This window comes from Homarus americanus, unplaced genomic scaffold (assembly GCF_018991925.1).
Source record: "Homarus americanus isolate GMGI-L3 unplaced genomic scaffold, GMGI_Hamer_2.0 scaffold36970, whole genome shotgun sequence".
Taxonomy (NCBI): domain Eukaryota; kingdom Metazoa; phylum Arthropoda; class Malacostraca; order Decapoda; family Nephropidae; genus Homarus; species Homarus americanus.
Window position 1 is genome coordinate 4,519,376 of NW_024740094.1, and position 20,042 is coordinate 4,539,417.

At 39.4% G+C, this 20,042-nt stretch overlaps 1 protein-coding gene across 10 annotated transcripts in view; it reads right to left on the reverse strand.

Annotated features, from left to right (window-relative positions):
* The window catches only part of LOC121875177 (ATP-binding cassette sub-family C member 3-like), a 309,143-nt gene that overhangs the window by 146,976 nt on the left and 142,125 nt on the right, over positions 1–20,042 (reverse strand). For all 10 annotated transcript variants that reach the window (XR_006090559.1, XM_042379616.1, XM_042379618.1 and 7 more), the window contains one exon: positions 6,936–7,119. Coding sequence is in view for 9 of the 10 variants with exons in the window: in XM_042379616.1 (XP_042235550.1) it covers positions 6,936–7,119 (184 nt within the window). In the remaining variant the exon portion in view is untranslated. The remainder of the gene's footprint in view (positions 1–6,935; positions 7,120–20,042) is intronic.

The following is a 20,042-nucleotide window of genomic DNA, read 5'->3' on the forward strand; positions in this document are numbered from 1 at the left end:
GGCAAACAAACGCTATCATTGATGCGCTCAGACGCTTCCCGCGAAATTTGCGTTATTCAAGAGAATCCAGACGTTATTATCGAAAATAGGTATCTATTGTAACTTACCGTTATTGTCAAAAACTTTATTGTGGAAGTCGTTATTGGCGAGAGCCTACTGTATAGCAGTACTTGCCTGAGTTTATATCAAGAAATTTCTTTGTCAAATACCCTTCTCATGTTGAGCAGCTCTCCACCTGAAAATTCCAGCTTTGGAAATGATTTTCCGAGGGGCACATTTTCTAGAAAATTAAAAAAAATTTCCCGGTACCCGAAAAATTCCGGGGATGGGTGAGTTTTTTCTGGGTTTGAGAGATGATGTAATGGGCAACTTCTGGAACTTCTGAGAACATTTATCCGTTACCCGGAAAATTCCGAGGATGAGGGATTTTTTCTGGCTTTGAGAGAGTCATTTCGTTACCCGTAAATCTCTCATTCCTGGAAGTGCTCTGCACCAATTATTCCGGCTAACGGAGATATCACTACGTATGATAATTATTTATTCCAACTATACTAGAAACATTGCAACATATTTGTAATTGCAATTATGTTAATAGTCAACAGTAATTGATCCTTAGGGCTTGCTTAGGGCGCCCACCCCCTTCTCACGATAATTCCAGTAATATCCGTGAGCATTGCTCACACTCTGAGAATTTACTAGGCTTCTTGGAAGGAAAACAAGGGCAATCCCATAGAGAGATCACAAGCTAAATGGTCTAGCATATGGCTGATTATGCTTCCAATATCTTCCCACGCGAAATTTCCCTGTTTGATAGCTGCCTACTACCTACCACTCCTCTAAGAACCAGACAAGATTATGATGAGGCTTAACAACTGGCTCAAAGACTGGTAACAAAGAGTGGTAATATATGGAGTACATTCTAAATGGAAAAAGGTTCTCAGTGGAGTACCACTTGGATCTATCCCTGGACCCACCCTGTTTGTGATCTACATAAATGACATAGATGAAAATATATTGGGCTGCATTGTCAAGTTTACGGATGACATGAAGATATTTGGGAAGGTAGCAAGAAAAGATGATGTGCAACATGTAGAAAGACTTGCTTGAGCTGTTCAAATGATCTAGAGACTGGCAAATGCTTTTAACATTACAAAATGCATGACCATACACGTAGGATACAACTAGTCTGTTAATAACACTTTCCTGGATACAGTCAATGAGGAGAAAGGTCATTCACTGAAGGCAGTGCAACAAGTTGGGCAGCAGTGAGAGAACCAAATCGAGATTTGGGAATTATAAAACATACCTCTGAACGCAAAGATTGGAAAATGCTCCTTCAAATGTACAAGCCTTAGGTCCACCAAATCCCTGTCTGGATTACTGTATACAGGCATGGAAACCCAACCTTCAGAAATATCTAACATTCCAAAAGAAGGTGCAACACAACTTTTACTTTTTACTTTTATCCTATTCACCACTGATCGGCTAGTTAGCCACTTGGGCGATCGGTCACGTCTCTGTTACGCACTGTTGGCAAATAAGGGCATCAACCGGCTCCTGAATGTACCTGAACCCACTCCAGTGTTGGTCAAGTCTGGTATTGAAAGAGCTCACACTCGGTGCCGTCACAACACTTTCTGGTAGATTGTTCCAAGAGTTCACAACTCTCACTCTGAAAAAGTTTGCCCTCACAGTTTTCTGTACTTGCAGCTTCTTCAATCTTGAACTGTGACCCCTTGTGGGGCGAGCGTCCGCCAGCTCCAAATAAGGACACTCGACTGAGTAGTGCCCCTGAGATACTTATACACCTCAATTAGGTCACCCCTTGCCCATCTGAGAGCCTTAGGAATAACAACCCTTCAGACAAGGGAAAATAAGGCAGATCACACTGAAACATTAAGATTCCTAAAAGGGATGAAAAATGTAAATCCGGGACATTTTTTTGTATGATATCACGCTCCACCAACACAAGAGTGTATTTGCTCAAAACAAGACTGGGGGGCCGGTGGTAGAAGCGGTATCGCTCTTGCCTCGCAAGCAATATGTCACGGGTTCGATTCCCGGGCAGGTGGAAGTTGTTTGAACATACAGTCGGCCCTTAACATACGCAGGGGTTACGTAACAGAGATACCGGTGAATGTTAAAAATCCGCGTATTTTTGCTGCCCCCCCCCCCCCCAAAAAAAAACCTGGCCCCCCCAAGTCTTTATTTACCGTATATACCTGTGTGTAGTTCGAGTTTTTAAGACCAAATTATTTGGCAAAAAATTGGGGGTTGACCTCTAAACGGGTAATAGTTTCGTTAGGTTGAAAAATATTTACCAGTAACTACCAGTAAACAATGGAAACGATGCACCAACGCACCACCAGCTGTGAGTGTCGGTACAGTCGCCAGGGCAGATCTCTTGCGTCATCATAGCAACCCCAAAGTAGCCAAATCCATGGTATGGTAGCACAGGACGATGTAAAACATAAAGTATTCATTTATTAAAGTGTATTTATAGATACTGTACATAAATTTTTGTTCATTACATTTGAAACGTCAATCTTTGTTAATTAAATTTGAAACAAAAGAAAACTACGATACCGTATTTTCATTAAAATATTACATCACAAGTATATTTTCCCTTAACTGTGACTGAATGAATATATTCTCGGAAATAAATATGGAAATGTAATATTTTTGCTGGAATGACGTACATATTACAGTGGAAAGTGGGATAAAATCATGACGAAAACAATAACTTTCGCTTTCTTTCGTTGTTCAAAAGATTTTACCGTAATCGCTTTTTGAATGTTTTTCAGTTAAAAAACTGTTGTACTCGTACTGTATTACAGTAATATTCTATCCTATCATTAGCCTTATAATCCCACAACTGAAAACCATTTGAAAAGCGATTACGGTAACATCTTTTGAACGAAAGAAAGAGAAAGTCATTGCTTTCGTCACAATTTTATCCCACTTTCCACTGTAATACGTACATCATTTCAGCAAAAATATTACATATCCATGTTCTCAGAAATAAATGGTAGTTTTGTTGAAACGTAATGTACCGTATTTAATATTAAAATGCAAAAATAGCTATAAAAACAATTAATACACCCGTAATGTACTGGCTGGCATCTCAACTCGTCCCTGCTCCCGCCAGTCACCTCCTCCCCGCTCTATCCCTCCGCCTCCTCCACATCGTCACTACTGTTGTATTACAATAATATTCTATCCTAATTCACTTGAATAAATACTACGATACCATATTTCTGAAAATTTTCATTAAAATCCATCAAAATCATTTTCCTTGTCATCGTCTTCAACACCAAACAGCTCCTCCCAGTCTTCTCCTTGAACAGGGCTAGAGGGTACGTATTTTTCGAATCATTTTCAGTTAAAAAAATGTTACATCACATGTATATTTTACCTAAACCCCGCCCGAATGAATATATTCTCAGAAATAAATAGTAGTTTTGCTGAAACGTGATGTATTTCAATGTAAAATAGGATAAAATTACATGACGAAAACAAAAGACTTTACCTAACCTTCCGATGTTCAAGAGATGTTACTCGTTTTTATAATAGTTTTCGGTTAAAATACTGTTATATGACAATGATATTCTATTCATACTGTGCTTGATATAATGCATTCACGGAAATGTAATATTTTGCTGAAATGATGTACGTATTCCAGTGGAAAGTGGGATAAAATCGTGACAAAAACAATGACTTGCTTTCTTTCGTTCAAAAGATGTTACCGTAATCGCTTTTCGAATGATTTTCAGTTAAAAAAACTGTTGCATCACAAGTGAATTAGGATTGAATATTATTGTAATACAAAAGTTTTTTAACTGAAAACCATTTGAAAAGCGATTACGGTAACATCTTTTGAACGAAAGAAAGCGAAAGTCATTGCTTTCATCACTTTCCACTGTAATACGTACGTCATTTCAGCAAAAATATTACATTTCCATATTCTCAGAAATAAATAGTAGTTTTGCTGAAACGTAATGTATTTCAATGTAAATTAGGATAAACTACATGAAAACAAAAGACTTTACCTAACCTTCCGATGTTCAAGATACGTTACTCATTTTTTTAATAGTTTTCGGTTAAAATACTGTTGAACTAGTGATATTCTATTCATACTGTGCTTGATATAATACATTCACGTAAATGTAATATTTTTGCAATTACAATGCTGATGTCAACACAAGCGTGGTTACAGCGAGACTGACTGAGTGAGGGAGAGCTATGCGTGTGTGTGTGAGGTTGCGGGAGCAGGCTGTGTCCTGTGTTCGGTGCCGCGCGCGGGTTGAATGGCGCGCGATTTGAATGTACTTCAATTACTTCAATGAACAGAATATTCCTCCGGCGGGGCAATCAGCGTATTTGCAAATCCGTGTATGCTAAACCCGCGTATGTTAAGGGCCGACTGTACTTCCTAGCCCCCATTTGTCCCTGTTCACCTAGCAGTAAAGTAGGTACCTGTTGTAAGTCGAAAAGTTGCAAATTCGTATTCAGGGAGTTGTTGGAGCTTCCAATAACTTGATGACATAAACCATTGACTCTTCAAGCTTCTACGCCCTTGACTCTTCAAGCTTCTACGCCCTTAACTCATGAGACATAAAGGCAAGCATGAACTTAGCATTCCCTGTTGGGCGCTGTAAACGCTTTTGCGCTTCACCTTACACAAGGATGTAGGGGGGAGCGCAGTAAAAAAAAAAAGAAAGGCTTACAAAGTACTTGGGTTCATACAATGGAGTGTTAGTTACAAGACTGGTGAGGTTATCATAAAACTATATCTAGCACTTGTGAGACCTCACTTGGATTACGCAGTTCAGTTCTGGTCACCGTACTACAAAATGGATATAGAATCCCTAGAAAGAATTCAGAGGAGAATGGCAAGACTAATCCCAGGCATTAGGAACCTTGAGTACAGGGACAGGTTAAAGCATCATAATTTGCTCTCCCTCAAGAGACGTAGAGTGAAGGGCGATATGATCGAGGTGTATAAATGGAAGTCAGGGCTAAACTAAGGTGATATAACAAAGGTACTCAAACTATCCAACCAGGAGTGAACTCATAGCAATGGTTTTAAATTAAACAAATTTAGATTTAGGCACAAAATAGGTAAACATTGGTTTGGAAATAGAGTAGTGGATGAGTGGAACAAGTTACCAAATATCATCATTAACTTGAATATGCTGGACAGCTTCAAACATAGGTTGGATGGATATGCGTGCGATAAGGGTTGGGTGTACACGGCACTGCCCTGTATGGGCCAATAGGTCCGCTGCAGTTTCCTCCATTCTTATGTTCTTATGAGTATATAATTACACGCTCGCCTAGTTATCATGCAAAATGAATACAGGGTACAGCATAAGAAAATACTTTTTCACACAGAGGATGGTAGATCTTTGGAATGGTGTACCAGCCCAAGCTGTGGAATCAAGAACAGTGCTAGGCTTCAAAATAGCCCTTGACAAAATTATAGAAACCAATGGAGGGAGCCGACACAGGTAACTGGTTTCCTTCCTTCGGCATGGCCACTTCTAGTGGATGGCCAATAGTTAAATAAGGTAGGTAAATAAACCATTCTTGGTGTAAAAGTGAGTACCAATCAATAATATATAATACAGTAGTACAATAAAGGATCTCTCAGGCAAAAAGTTTGGGATGAAAAAGCATCTGTAAAATGGACAATTATGGAAAGTGGATACTGCATTATCATAAATAGGTGTGTAAGGAAAGCATGTACTGTAATAACCAGAGTACTGCACTTCTGTCATTTTAATTGTATTATTAGTTTTTGAAAATACTTGTACACTAACATACTTCATTGCTCTATAACATATTGAGGATATGTCCATGGACTGTATTCATGAGTTCTGTTACCTGGGTGAAATGTTCTGTGCCAGTGGGGATGTTGAAGTCTGCTCAGTTGAAGAGTCAGAAGTGGTTGGAGGAAATTTATGGAGCTGCTGTTTTTATTCATGGCAAGAGGGCCTTTCCTTTACATGGATGGAAGAATGTATGTGGCTGGTGAGAGAAGTGTGATGTTGTAGGGCAGTAAAACCTGGGCAATTAAAAAGGATGACAAAAGTAGGCTTGGGCGAGCTGAAACGAGAATGGTGAGATGGATGTGTAATATAACACATAAAGAAAGGAGACCCGGTTCAGAGCTAAGAGGGTGACTGGGTATTGAGAGTAGTACTATTGGTGAATCCTGCATAGAGGCTCGATGAAATGGTTTGGATGAGACTAATTGGGTCAAGAGGTGCACAAGTCTAAATGTGGAAGGGAGGAGTGCCAGGGGTAGGCCAGGAATGACAGGGTAAGAGGTTGTAAGAAATGGCATTAGAGTTAGGAAACTCACAAGAGAGACTACAAGAGACCATACAGCATGAAGTGCTGCCATCATGTAACTGCAGCTAACCAACACAAACATGGAATAATGGTCATAAAACATTGATGCTGGTGATTCTCATATGTTAGTCCTACAAATAACCTTTCAATGCATCATTAAGCTCCTATAATTACTTCATAATTTACTCCTCCATGTTACATGAAGAAAAGTTGACTCTTCATTCACACAGTTACTCAGCCAATTGCCCAATTTACCAATTTCTCTTTATTTACTCTTTTATAATACTCTATGTGGAAAATAAGTAAATAAAAAGAAATCATTCTATCCTCTTAGATTTCATATTTATAATGCTCATATATTACACAAAATAGATTTTTGGATGACTTATACTTTACTATATACTATGTATCTGATTTAGTCTTAATCTAAAAGTGCCAGAGTGAATAAATATACATATCAACAATGTCAACATTGGATGAATAAACAACAACAATGTAATATTAGTGCAAACTGAAATTTTCCCCACAAGTTCACTTCCAACAAGTTTCTACTGTACTAGATAATGTCGGACACCTACCATTTCCGTCCTCCTCATCATCATTTTCTCTAGTGATGTGTTGAATAAGGAAGTGAGCAAAGTCTCCTTCACCCTCCAGTAACTGTGTCCAAGTGCCCTTCTCCACTATCTGTCCATCACGTATCACCACCAAAAAGTCCACTTGTGGCAGCAGCCACACTGCATGGGTCACTAATACTCTTGTCTGTACATAATAAAACATTAATATTAATTTGCCTGCTTGGTGAATTATTTGTAATTTGCTTTCCAAGAAAAAGAATACAGTTTTTACAATGGAATTTTATAGGACATTAATATCTTCTATTATAGTATGGCTGGAGGTAATGTTAATAATCTCTATCTGGTGCCTAAGGATTCCCTAACCAATCCCCATATGTGCAAATGTGTAACACAAGGAACATGGCCTTTCTGCCATACCTACAGCTAACTTTTACTAATGATGACCAAAGCAGCTTCACCCAAACCTTTTCACGTCTCCAACTACAGCCTGGGAAGATATTGGAAGCATAATGTGTTGTCTATGGTAGATCTTGCTGCCATATGGCATCACGAAAATTGTGACCAAGTCCCAGGTTGCTGATCTGACTTTCTGCCTCATTTACACACAATTGCAGGGTCTCAATTGTTTCTTTTACTATTGACAACACAACATACATATATTGTTTCTCACTTGATTTTTTTTTCAATTTGAATTTCTTTATGGTTCTTTATTATTATTGCAGTATTACCCCGCTTAACGAGGTTTCGCTTAGCGCGTTTTACCGTATACGCGGTGCCTTGCCAGAGCTGAACTTTCACTTAACGCGGGTTTTTTCCACGTATACGCGGTGAGTGTCCGGCTCGGAGCTATTTTTAGATTCGCCCCACCCCCCACCCGCCACCATGCCTGACTGCCTGTTTTAGCTCATAAAATACATACAAATTACCCGGCCAGAATATAATTTACATTGCTGGAATTCTTACAATATGATGATCATTTTGAATATAAACATCATAGATTTTACATTAGACATACAAATTTTAGATAAAATGTTTACTCTGAGTAAATATGTTATTTTTTGTGCAAAATATATGAAATTTGTATTCAAAATATTCCTGGGCTTACAAGGAATCCAGCAATGTCAATTATATTATCCTAACTTTAGTTTGAGGTATTATTTCTTACTAAAAAGGTAAATATTCTGGTTTTCCCACTCATCTGGTAGGGACGGTTGGTGGGGGGTGGGGGGAGGGAGGGACCGACCGACCATCTGTTACCGTGTGAAGAATATTTTTTGTTTTTATTAACTGAAGATATTTGTTTTAGCTCATAAAATTCAAACAAATTACCTGGTCAGAATATAATTTACATTGCTGGAATTCTTATAATTTGATGATCATTTTGAATATAAACATCATAGATTTTGCATTAGACATACAAATTTTAGATGTAATGTTTACTCTGAGTAAATATGTTATCTTTTGTGCAAAATATATGACATTTGTATTCAAAATATTCCTGGTCTTACAAGGAATCCAGCAATGTCAATCATATTATCCTAACTTTAATCTGAGGTATTATTTAATACTAAATGTTAAAATTTAGTTTTTTCACCCAACATCTCTTGAAGGGAGGATTGGTGGGGGGTGGGGGGAGGGTTGGGACAGACCGGCGGTTGGAAGAGGGGGGGAGGCAAGGTGGGGTACTTTGATTGACAGATAGTGTCGTGAAGAATATTTCTTTTTTTATTAACTGAAGATATTTGTTTTAGCTCATAAAATTCATACAAATTACCCAGCCAGAATATAATTTACATTGCTGGAATTCTTACAATTTGGTGATCATTTTGAATATAAACATCATAGATTTTGCATTAGACATACAAATTTTAGATATAATGTTTACTCTGAGTAAATATGTTATCTTTTGTGCAAAATATATGACATTTATATTCAAAATATTCCTGGTCTTACAAGGAATCCAGCAATGTCAATTGTATTATCCTAACTTTAGTTTGAGGTATTATTTATTAAAATTTAGTGGTTTCCCCCAAAAATTTCTCAGAGAGGGAAGAGCCAGCAGTGTAGTGTGAGAAGAGGGGGAGGGAGTTGAGTCCATTATTTGAATGGACATTAACTTGGCGACTGTATTTCTCTATTTCTCTTAAGTATTAATTGTGTGCGTGTACCATCATAAAATTAAGATGTTATTTTTACTAGAACATAGGTATTGTGTCGGAAAAAGTGGAGTTTGGGGATCGGGCCAGTTTCTATTGGAATTAATCCCATATGTTCTGTTGTTCACTTAGCACGGTTTTCACTTAACACGGTACCCTGTGGGTTTTATTGACCGCGGGGTACTACTGTATTATAATTATAATTATTATTATTATTATTATTATTATTATTATTATTATTATTATTATTATTATTATTACTACTACTAAATTTTCGCCCCTAGGTCCCGATGTGGGTCAGTGACCTGTGCCTGGGTGGGCTAATCCCCATAAAAAAAAAAGAAAAAAAAGAAAAAAAAAAGTTTTTGTGATATAGCTCAGAATGTAACGCTCAGCATGTTACTTAGGTATGTTAATTCCTAGCTAACTCACCATGCCAACATACAGGTAATTAAACCATCTAATAACCACTTAATAAGTAATATTAGGAGGACACGTCGCTACATGGCATTTAATTGCAATTCTCAAAACCCCCTCCTTCACCCCCCAACATACGCATCACGACCTTCATCTCTTGCCTCAGAGCGAGCAGTAAAAAAAAGTTAACTCTCGAGGGGTGGAGATGGGTGGGTTATCGGCGTCGCATTCCGAGCTATATCACAAAAACTGGTTTTTAGAAAAAAAAAAACACTTTTTGTTCAAGTCGGAGTGCGACGCTCAGCAAGAATACCCGAGCAGGAGGTGACTTTGCATACAAGGCTCCGCTGACTTAGGTCCAGATTATGTTATAAACCGTTTAGAATATGTCCAAAATTAGGAAAATGTACTGGAAGGTAAAATGTTAATTTACTCAAAAAGGATACAGTACAGTACTCACTTTATTCTAATGAGGAAGAAGGTCTGGTTGTGGACATTGACTAGGTGGGGGAGGGGAACCCAGCACCACCACATTTGAAGCATCTCTCAGAGATAGATGAAGATAGGTGTCTTTGAAAGTTTTGAAGATCTCCAAAAGCCAATTTCCTTGATCTGACTGAGACTCTTATGCCACAGAAAGGCCACAGACCCTGCATATTTCCTAGTGTCATGTGCCAAAAATTTCTTACCAGGGTCTGCTTGATTCACTAATTGAGATAAGGATTTTGTCATTTGACTAGGAGATAATTTCTTACCATCCCTTGATGAGAAAACATAGGGGCCTCGAATAGGGAATCTCGTTAACCATTCCTGAAGATTTTTAACTGGACACAATATGTGAGGAACCCTTGTCTCATCCATTAGACGTTTTATCCTAAAAGGTTGAGCTTGGAAATCTTCCCTCTCATTTTTTCTTAGGATCTCCGTAGGAAAAAGGATAACATCCTCCTCAGAAAATACCAATAATGATGGATTATTGGAAATTTAAATCAGTTCACTGATTCTCATACCTGTTGCTATTGCTAGAAGGAAGGCTGCCTTCTGGAGTAATTTATCCCTGTTCAGATTTATATTGTAATTAGGCCCTATAAGAAGTTTAGTAACTTTTTCGAGAGACCAAGGTGGGATTCTCCTGGGGCAAGGAGGTCTCTGAATGAAAAAGGATGATCTTAACATTTGATAGATCCTTGGGTTCAAAGTAATATTAAAACCCCAAGCCAGAGGGTCAACCAATGCTGATTTATAAGATGCAATTGTCGATCCTTGAAGGCCTTTAACTCTGAACAGAAATTCTAAAAATTCTAATACAACTATTTCCGATAATGAATCTGGAGTTGTTAACTTGATAAATTGTTGAAAAAGATTCCAAGCTTTCTCATAGTGAATAGAAGTTTGGGGTCTATGACCTGCTAATACTTGATTAGCTATATTGGAATTACCCAGCAACCTATTTAAACTTTTTTTGAGAAACTCCAAGCGTGAAGTGCCAAGGATATCTCGAACTGAGAATGTAGCACCTGGTCTAGACATCCTTGTTGCAATTGTAGAGGATTCAGGCACCAGTCCAGTAGATCCAGGCACCAAGGTTGTAGGATCCAATATGGTGCAATTAAGAGGACTTTGCCTCAGAAGTATCTGCATTTGTGAACCACTTTGGGCAATATTTTCACAGGTGGGAACAGATAGATTGAATTCCAAAGGTTCCGATCTAAGAGTAGGGCATTTCCTAAAAGATTCGACCCCTCCAGAGATGCATAAGCTGCATCTTGTGATTTTTTAGGGAGGCAAACAGATCTAACTGTGGAGTTCCAAACGTCTTCACTAGACTCTTGAACTCCGATATCTTTAGGGACCATTCTGTTTCTGTCGATACTGGCCGGAGACGGGACAGCGCATCTGCCCAATTGTTTTGTACTCCCGGTATATAATTGGCTTTGAGGTAAAGTGATTTGTTACACAAATACTGAAAATTTTTTCTGACAGTTGTAGAAGGGGCTAAGACCTTGTAGATCCTTGATGACTGAAACAAAAGACTGCTGTTTTGTTGTCCATGGCAAACCGGATCGTCATATTTTGTAAATTTGGGTTTGCCGACAAAAAGAATAGGACCACTGCTAATTCTTTTATATTTATGTGTTTGTCCCAAAGGAAGTTGCTCCACTTTCCTTGATTGAATTCCCCTTTTTAAGAATGGTATCCACATCCTATTTTGCACGCATCCGTACAAACGACCAAACCAGTTTGAGGTGGAACCCAGGGAGAGGGACCAATTAGATTGTCCAACTTTGTCCATCATAACAGACGATTCTTTATCTGAATAGGGAGAGAAGAAGCAACATTTCTGTTTCTGTGAAGCAACTTCGAGCCCAGATGAGATAGTTGCTTTTTCCTTAACTTTCCCAATGGAACCACTATTGTGGCAAAATTCAACAGACCCAGAAGTTTTTCCCAATCGTGCCAAGAAACCTTGTGCTTTACACAAAAGGCTTCTACTTGGTTTATCAAATCTGTTACTTTTGTTCCTGGTAAACTGACTGACTGCTAATTTGTATCCCACTGGAGACCTAACCAATCCAACTTTTGACATGGTATTAAATTTTATTTGACCTGGTTTATCTTTAAACGAAGGTTTTAAAATAGTACTAGTGTACGTTGGGTTGCCCTTTGACAATCTTTGAAAAAGTTTCCCATTATCAGCCAATCGTCTAGGTAAGCAAAGGTTCTTATGCCCTCCTTCGCAAGGATCTTTCTGGGAATGTTTGCCAGTTTTGTAAAGACTTTTGGCGCAATCCTCAGGCCAAATGGCATCACTGTGAATTGATAACTTACAACCCCTACTTTGAACACCAGAAATTTTCTGTACCTGGGAGCAGCAGGAACGTGATAATAGGCATCTTTGAGAACCACTTAGATCTTACCAACGATATCCACGGCCTGTTGGGATCATCCTTACGCACAATGTTATCCAGCAGCTGCGTGGCAGTCGACAGCAGCCGGTTTCCACTCATAGTAAACACTTTTGCCCCAGGTGGAAGTGGTTGCCAAGATGTGGATAGGATGAAGTCAGTCTCAACAGGTTCTTCCTGCTCAAGAGACTGAATACCATGATTAGAACCAGCCTCATTGTCCTGATCCTGGAATCCACTGAAATGAGACTGAGTAGATAGAGGTTTTTGTAGACTTCCCATTGCCCCATTGTCTGGAGGGTCCAATAACTTATTTTTCTTAGCAGAAGCAGTCTTGTCTAACTTTCTGCCAACTTGGGATCTTTCCAATGTTGTACATTCAAAAATTTACTCTTCAAGGCCGTATTCCACCTATTTTTAATTTGCAATTGCAATAAATCTTTCTTATCACCTGTAGCTTGATGAAATTGAAAAATTTGATCATAACAAACTGCACAATCCATTGGTGAAAATAGGTTATTTGAGACACAGCTGCCATGAAGTATGCAAGCCACATGAGGATCTATCTTAGTAATCCAAGTGGCTTTACATTTTTTATAATTACATGTAGTATGGCCCCCTTGGGTCTTGGGTGAAACTACTACTACTGAATTCAAATTCTCTACTGGCAGACAATTCCTTGTATGTAGCGCCTGAGCTGAACTTGCCTAGTCCTTGTACCTTATCACTCAATACAATTTCCTCAGGGACAGTTCCATAATCTCCTCCATCATCCATAGGCCCAGACTTCTGTCCTTCATCCTCCAGTTGCACATCACTCATCTAAACTAGGAGGACACCATGAGTCACATTATATCATTATAAAAATATAAGGGAGAAAACATTTTTTCCGAAACTTAATTAATATAAGTCAGAATTTTTATTTGATTAGTAAGTTAATTCATTAAGATCTCTTATTATTATATAAGTCACCATTTGACAATTATAAACAATTAACTTACTATGACGTATCACTTTCCCGACTCTTATCTCAAGTATCCCTAAGTTCAATGATTTTTTTTTTTGCCTGAAATAATTTCATTTAGAATATTTTATTTAGAGGGATCATCAAGATCTCTATTTATTGCCAATGAGGGGCACAGACATTATCCCCCAAGTAATAACTTAGCGAGAATCTCTACGTGCGCACTATCACCCAGCAGGGTTGACAGTGCAGAGTCGCTAACATAGCGCTCTATTGGCAACAGCGTTCACTATTACTCTAGCAATACTTATTGGGTTGAGAATTCCACCCTGAATTGTTCTCATATAACCCATATAAGAATGTAAAGTCCATTTCAACATAACTCTAGATTGCTAGGAAGACCGGAAGGTCAACATTCCGGAAGGAACGCTAAGTCTAGCAGCCTCGCTAAAGTTCGCCTGGAAAGACTGAACCCGCTACTGAGGACATCAATAAAATAAAGTTATGAAGAGAAAAACTCAACTCTAGCCTTTATGCTGAGAGCAATTAGAAAACCGAGGGAGGAAGCCCAAAGGTATTTTGTGAACGAACATAAGAGTAGGAAGAGAGACAGTCATGGCATTCATACTAGCACGTGAATAATTGAGACAAAGAAAACCATAAACAGTCTACATATATATGTACATATAAATAGATATACGTATTCACATATTCTCTTTCAGTTAAGACGAGCCCGGGAGGGCGCAGTGACATTCATTGAGTGACTTAAAGGCAAGGAATAGTCACAACGATCTAAACGACTCGCAAAGAAGACGTGTTGTGGTCTCCATGATGCTGACCAGAGATCGTATAAGAAATTGTCCTAAATACAATAATTGAGAGACAACAAAATAAAAGTCACTCTTCTTCATCACTGTGCTAATAAGTACAAATACCGTATATAAAATCCTCGAGGAGGAGAGTATTTCAGCAATTACAACACAAATTCGCGGAGCTCTCCTTCGTATGTATTTATAGCTGAATCGCCAGGCAAGAGATGAAGGTCGTGATGCGTATGGTGAAGGGGGTTTTGAGAATTGCAATTAAATGTCAGGTAGTAACGTGTCCTCCTAATATTACTTATTAAGTACAGGTAATTATTAGATGTTTTAATTATTATATGTATGTTGGCCTGGCGAGTTAGCTAGGAATTTACATACCTAGGTAACATTGCTGAGCGTCGCATTCCGACTTGAAAAAAAAACAACCTTTATACCTCTTTCCATTCCAAGGGAGGTGTATGTGCCTATTGCAACACACATACACCTACAGTACAGCTCAACTCATGGATCTTGAACCTTCTCTTTATGTTGTCATCTGGCTCAAAATATCTCTACCAACTATGGCTATTTTCCTTTGTTTCCTATACTGTTCTCCCAACTTTACCAACTATTTGGAACTCTGACTATCTCACTTCATGCCATGAGTTGTTGCTAGCCACACACCTCAACACCGAGATCCTCTACCAAAGGGATTTCAATATACTACATCACAAAGATTGTCTTGGTTCTATATGGGATGACCCAGGTGGAGCTGAGGCATTCTCTTTTTCCTTACTAAATGATCTGAAACAAATAATTAAACATCCTACACGCGTTCCTGATTGACACGATCAACTTATTAACATTCTTGATCTTTGTTTTACCTTTAACCTTTCACACTATTCATACTCAATTTCTGCCCCCTTAGGGTCTTCTGATCACAATCTTCTTTCTATTTAATCAAACTGGACACGACCACCTCCCCCACCTCCTTCTAAACACCAACTATGGTACTATCGGAGAGCAAACTGGCAATCGTTGCGAGAATTCTTCTCCGACTTTCCTTGGGATGAATGTTGCTTTTACACTCGGGACGCCTCGGTATGTGCTGAGAGCGTTGCTGGGGTTATTCAGGGTGGTATGAGTGCATTTATTCTATCTTCTACCAAAACTTTCACTTTAAAATCATGGTTTGATCGCTCCTGTTCTATTGCATGTAGGGAGAGAGATAAGGCCTATCAAGTTATGAAACTATCTCCTTCTCCTATTACCCACTCCACTTTCATTACTTCTAGGAATCATTGTAAGGCTATTCTTCGTTGGGCCAAATGGAATTTTATAAAAAAGAAAGAAGGCTGTCCTGACTAATTCTTCCTCTCGTAAATCATTCTGGTCCTTAACCAAAAACATCTGTAATAACTTCTGCACTCCTTCCTTTTTATTACTCCTCTTTTCCAACCTGGTAACTCTATAGCCAACTCTCCCCCTGATAAAGCCAATCTCTTTGGCAACTTATTCTCCTATAACTCCACCTTAGATGATTCCAACTCTATCCCTCCTAATCCTGCTCCTCCTACGGAACCTATGCACTTTCCTATAATCTCCACTCGCAGGGATGTTGGTGTGTTACCCAGGTTGAATGTGAGTAAGGCTCTTGGACCAGACGGAATACCCCCTCGTGTCCTGAGGGAGTGTGCTGAAGCCCTGGCCCCTGTGCTTGCTCACCTTTATAGCCTTTGCCTCAAAACACAAACTTTTCCTTCTTCTTGGAAGCATGCCTTGGTTCAGCCCATCCCGAAGAAGGGTGACCATTCTAATCCCTCTAACTATCACCCCATTGCCCGAACTTCATCCCTCTCTAAGATTTTCAAAACTATCTTAAACTCTCATTTTCTCCGTCACCTTGAACGCTTTTCTCTTTTGTCAGATCACCAGTATGGCTTTCGCCAGGCGAAATCTACTGGTGATCTGTTCTCCTATTGCACCCATCTTTGGCCATCCTCAATTAGGGATCATGGGGAAACTTTTGTCAAGGCCCTCAACATCTCCAAACCATTTGACAGGGTATGGCACAAGTCTTTGCTTTCTAAACTTCCCTCTTATGGTTTCTCTCCCCTGTTCTCTAGCTTCCTTGAGAGCAGATCCATGGCAGTTGTTGTCGAGGGATGGATCTCTCGCTCTTTCTCTACCAATAGTGGTGTCCCACAGGATTCTGTTCTTTCAGCTACTCACTTCCTTCTTTTTAACAATAATATACTTCACACTATAACTAATTCTATCCATTCTTACGCTGATGATTCTACTCTTCACTCTTCTTCACATTTTCCCCTTCCTCCTAAATCTCATTTACATCTGTTTCTAGAGCTGATATCATTACATCTATCAATGCGGATCTGTGCAGCATCTCCGAATGGGGAGGTAGAAACTTGGTTTAATTCAATAGTAATAAAACACAATACAGGTCCACCACCGATTTTCCGGCACCCTTGGTTCCAAAGCCTTGCCGGATTATCCGTTTTGCCGGACGAACCAAGGTCAGGTAATAATAATTCAACAATACACCTCTGACCCACTAATTATACACCTCCTGTCTCTACAGCACCATGGACTGCTAGAAACTTAAATTAAACAAATATTAAATGTAAATTAAATATTAAAATCCAAAATTTTGAGCAACATTACTGTACACACTTTGTACACAAACATACTACACTAGACTAAAATTTTTATCTCTTGTGCAAACTATATGATGTTTAAACTCAAATTAATCACTATCTTATAAGGATTACAGCAATACAATTTATATTCTGCTAAGACTAGTCAGCAACATTTTATAAGATAAAAACTTTATGCCTAAAACTACCTTCACTCTGGCTGGGAGGCAGGGAAAGAGGGAGGGAAGTTAAGTGCCCCCTCATAATTTTGTCTGGACTAAAGGAGGTGCCGGACCATCAGTTCCTGGATAATTGGTGGTGTACCTGTCTTTACCAATTACACTTCCCAATTAGATGATCTACCAATAACATTTCAGGACACAATCATTCTGCAAAGTTCGAAAATAGATATGTTATGTCTCACTATTTCTTCTAATATGTCATGGAAGCCACATAGGTATACGAACATAACATATTTAAAAAAAAAAAAATCAAATGAGAAATAATATACGTATGTATGTTGTGTTGTCAAAGAGAAACAATTGAGACCCTACAATTGTGTGTAAACGAGGCAGAAAGTCAGATCAGCAACCTGGGACTTGGTCACAATTTTCGTGATGCCATATGGCAGCAGGGTCTACCACTAGACAACACATTATGATTCCAATATCTTCCCAGGCAGTAGTATCTCCCTGTTTGGTAGCTGCCTACTATTACCTACAAATAACTTTTACTGATGATGGCCACTGTACCTACAGCAAACTTTTGATAATGACGGCCACAGTACTTACAGATAACTTTTACTGATGATGGCCACTGTACCTACAGCTAAATTTTACTGAAGGCCACTATACTTATAGCTAACTTTTGCTGATGAGGGCCAATGTACCTACAGCAAACTTTTGCTGGTGATAGCCGCTATACTTACAGCTAACTTTTGCTGATGAAGACCACTGCACCTACAGCTAACTTTTACTGATGATGGCCACTGTACTTTCAGCTAACTTTTACTGATGATGGCCACTGTACTTTCAGCTAACTTTTACTGATGAGGGCCAATGTACCTACAGCAAACTTTTGCTGGTGACAGGAGCTATACTTACAGCTAACTTTTGCTGATGAAGGCCACTGCACCTACAGCAAACTTTTGCTGATGAAGGCAACTGCACCTACAGCTAACTTTTGCTGTTGAAGGCCACTGTACTTACAGCTAACTTTTGCTGATGAGGGCCACTGTACCTACAGCTAACTTTTACTGATGAAGGCCACTGTACTTACAGCTAACTTTTACTGATGAAAGCCACTGTACTTACAGCTAACTTTTACTGATGAGGGCCACTGTACTTACAGCTAACTTTTGCTGATGATGGCCACTGTACTTACAGCTAACTTTTGCTGATGATGGCCACTGCACTTACAGCTAACTTTTACTGTTGATGGCCAATGTACTTACAGCTAACTTTTACTGATGAAGGCAACTGCACCTACAGCTAACTTTTGCTGATGAAGGCTACTGCACTTACAGCTAACTTTTACTGTTGATGGCCACTGCACTTACAGCTAACTTTTGCTGATGATGGCCAATGTACTTACAGCTTTCTTTTACTGATGATGGCCACTGTACGTACAGCTAACTTTTGCTGAAGCAGGCCACTGTACTTACAGCTAACTTTTGCTGATGATGGCCACTGTACCTACAGCTAACTTTTACTGATGAGGGCCACTGCACTTACAGCTAACTTTTACTGATGATGGCCACTGTACTTATAGCTAACTTTTACTGATGAGGGCCACTGCACTTACAGCTAACTTTTACTGATGATGGCCACTGTACTTACAGCTAAGTTTTGCTGATGAAGGCCACTGTACCTACAGCTAACTTTTACTGATGACAGCCACTGTACTTACAGCTAACTTTTACTGATGAAGGCCACTGTACTTACAGCTAACTTTTACTGATGAAGGCCACTGTACCTACAGCTAACTTTTGCTGATGAAGGCCACTGTACCTACAGCTAACTTTTGCTGATGATGGCCACTGTACCTACAGCTAACTTTTGCTGATGATGGCCACTGTACTTACAGCTAACTTTTACTGATGAAGGCCACTGTACTTACAGCTAACTTTTACTGATGAAGGCCACTGTACCTACAGCTAACTTTTGCTGATGAAGGCCACTGTACCTACAGCCAACATTTGCTTATGATGGCCACTGTACTTACAGCTAACTTTTACTGATGAAGGCCACTGTACCTACAGCTAACTTTTGCTGATGAAGGCCACTGTACCTACAGCTAACTTTTACTGATGACAGCCACTGTACCTGCAGCTAACTTTTACTGATGACAGCCACTGTACCTGCAGCTAACTTTTACAGATGATGGCCATTGTACCTACAGCTAACTTTTACGGATGATGCCCACTGTACCTTCAGCTAACTTTTACTGATGAAGGCCACTGTACCTACAGCTAACTTTTGCTGATGAGAGCCACTGTACCTACAGCTAACTTTTACTGATGACAGCCACTGTACCTACAGCTAACTTTTGATGATGACGGCCACTGTACCTAGAGCTAACTTTTACGGATGATGGCCACTGTACCTACAGCTAACTTTTACTGATGACAGCCTCTGTACCTGCAGCTAACTTTTACTGATGACAGCCACTGTACCTACAGCTAACTTTTGCTGATTACGGCCACTGTACCTACAGCTAACTTTTAAGGATGACGGCCACTGTAACTTCAGCTAACTTTTACGGATGATGGCCACTGTACCTACAGCTAACTTTTACGGATGACGGCTACTGTACCTTCAGCTAACTTTTACAGATGATGGCCACTGTACCTACAGTTAACCTTTGCTGATGACGGCCACTGTACCTACAGCTAACTTTTAAGGATGACGGCCACTGTACCTTCAGCTAACTTTTACGGATGATGGCCACTGTACCTACAGCTAACTTTTACGGATGACGGCTACTGTACCTTCAGCTAACTTTTACGGATGAAGGCCACTGTACCTTCATCTAACTTTTGCTGATGACGGCCACTGTACCTACAGCTAACTTTTAAGGATGACGGCCACTGTACCTACAGCTAAATTTTGCGGATGATGGCCACTGTACCTACAGCTAACTTTTACGGATGACAGCTACTGTACCTTGAGCTAACTTTTACAGACGAAGGCCAATGTACTGACAGCTAAC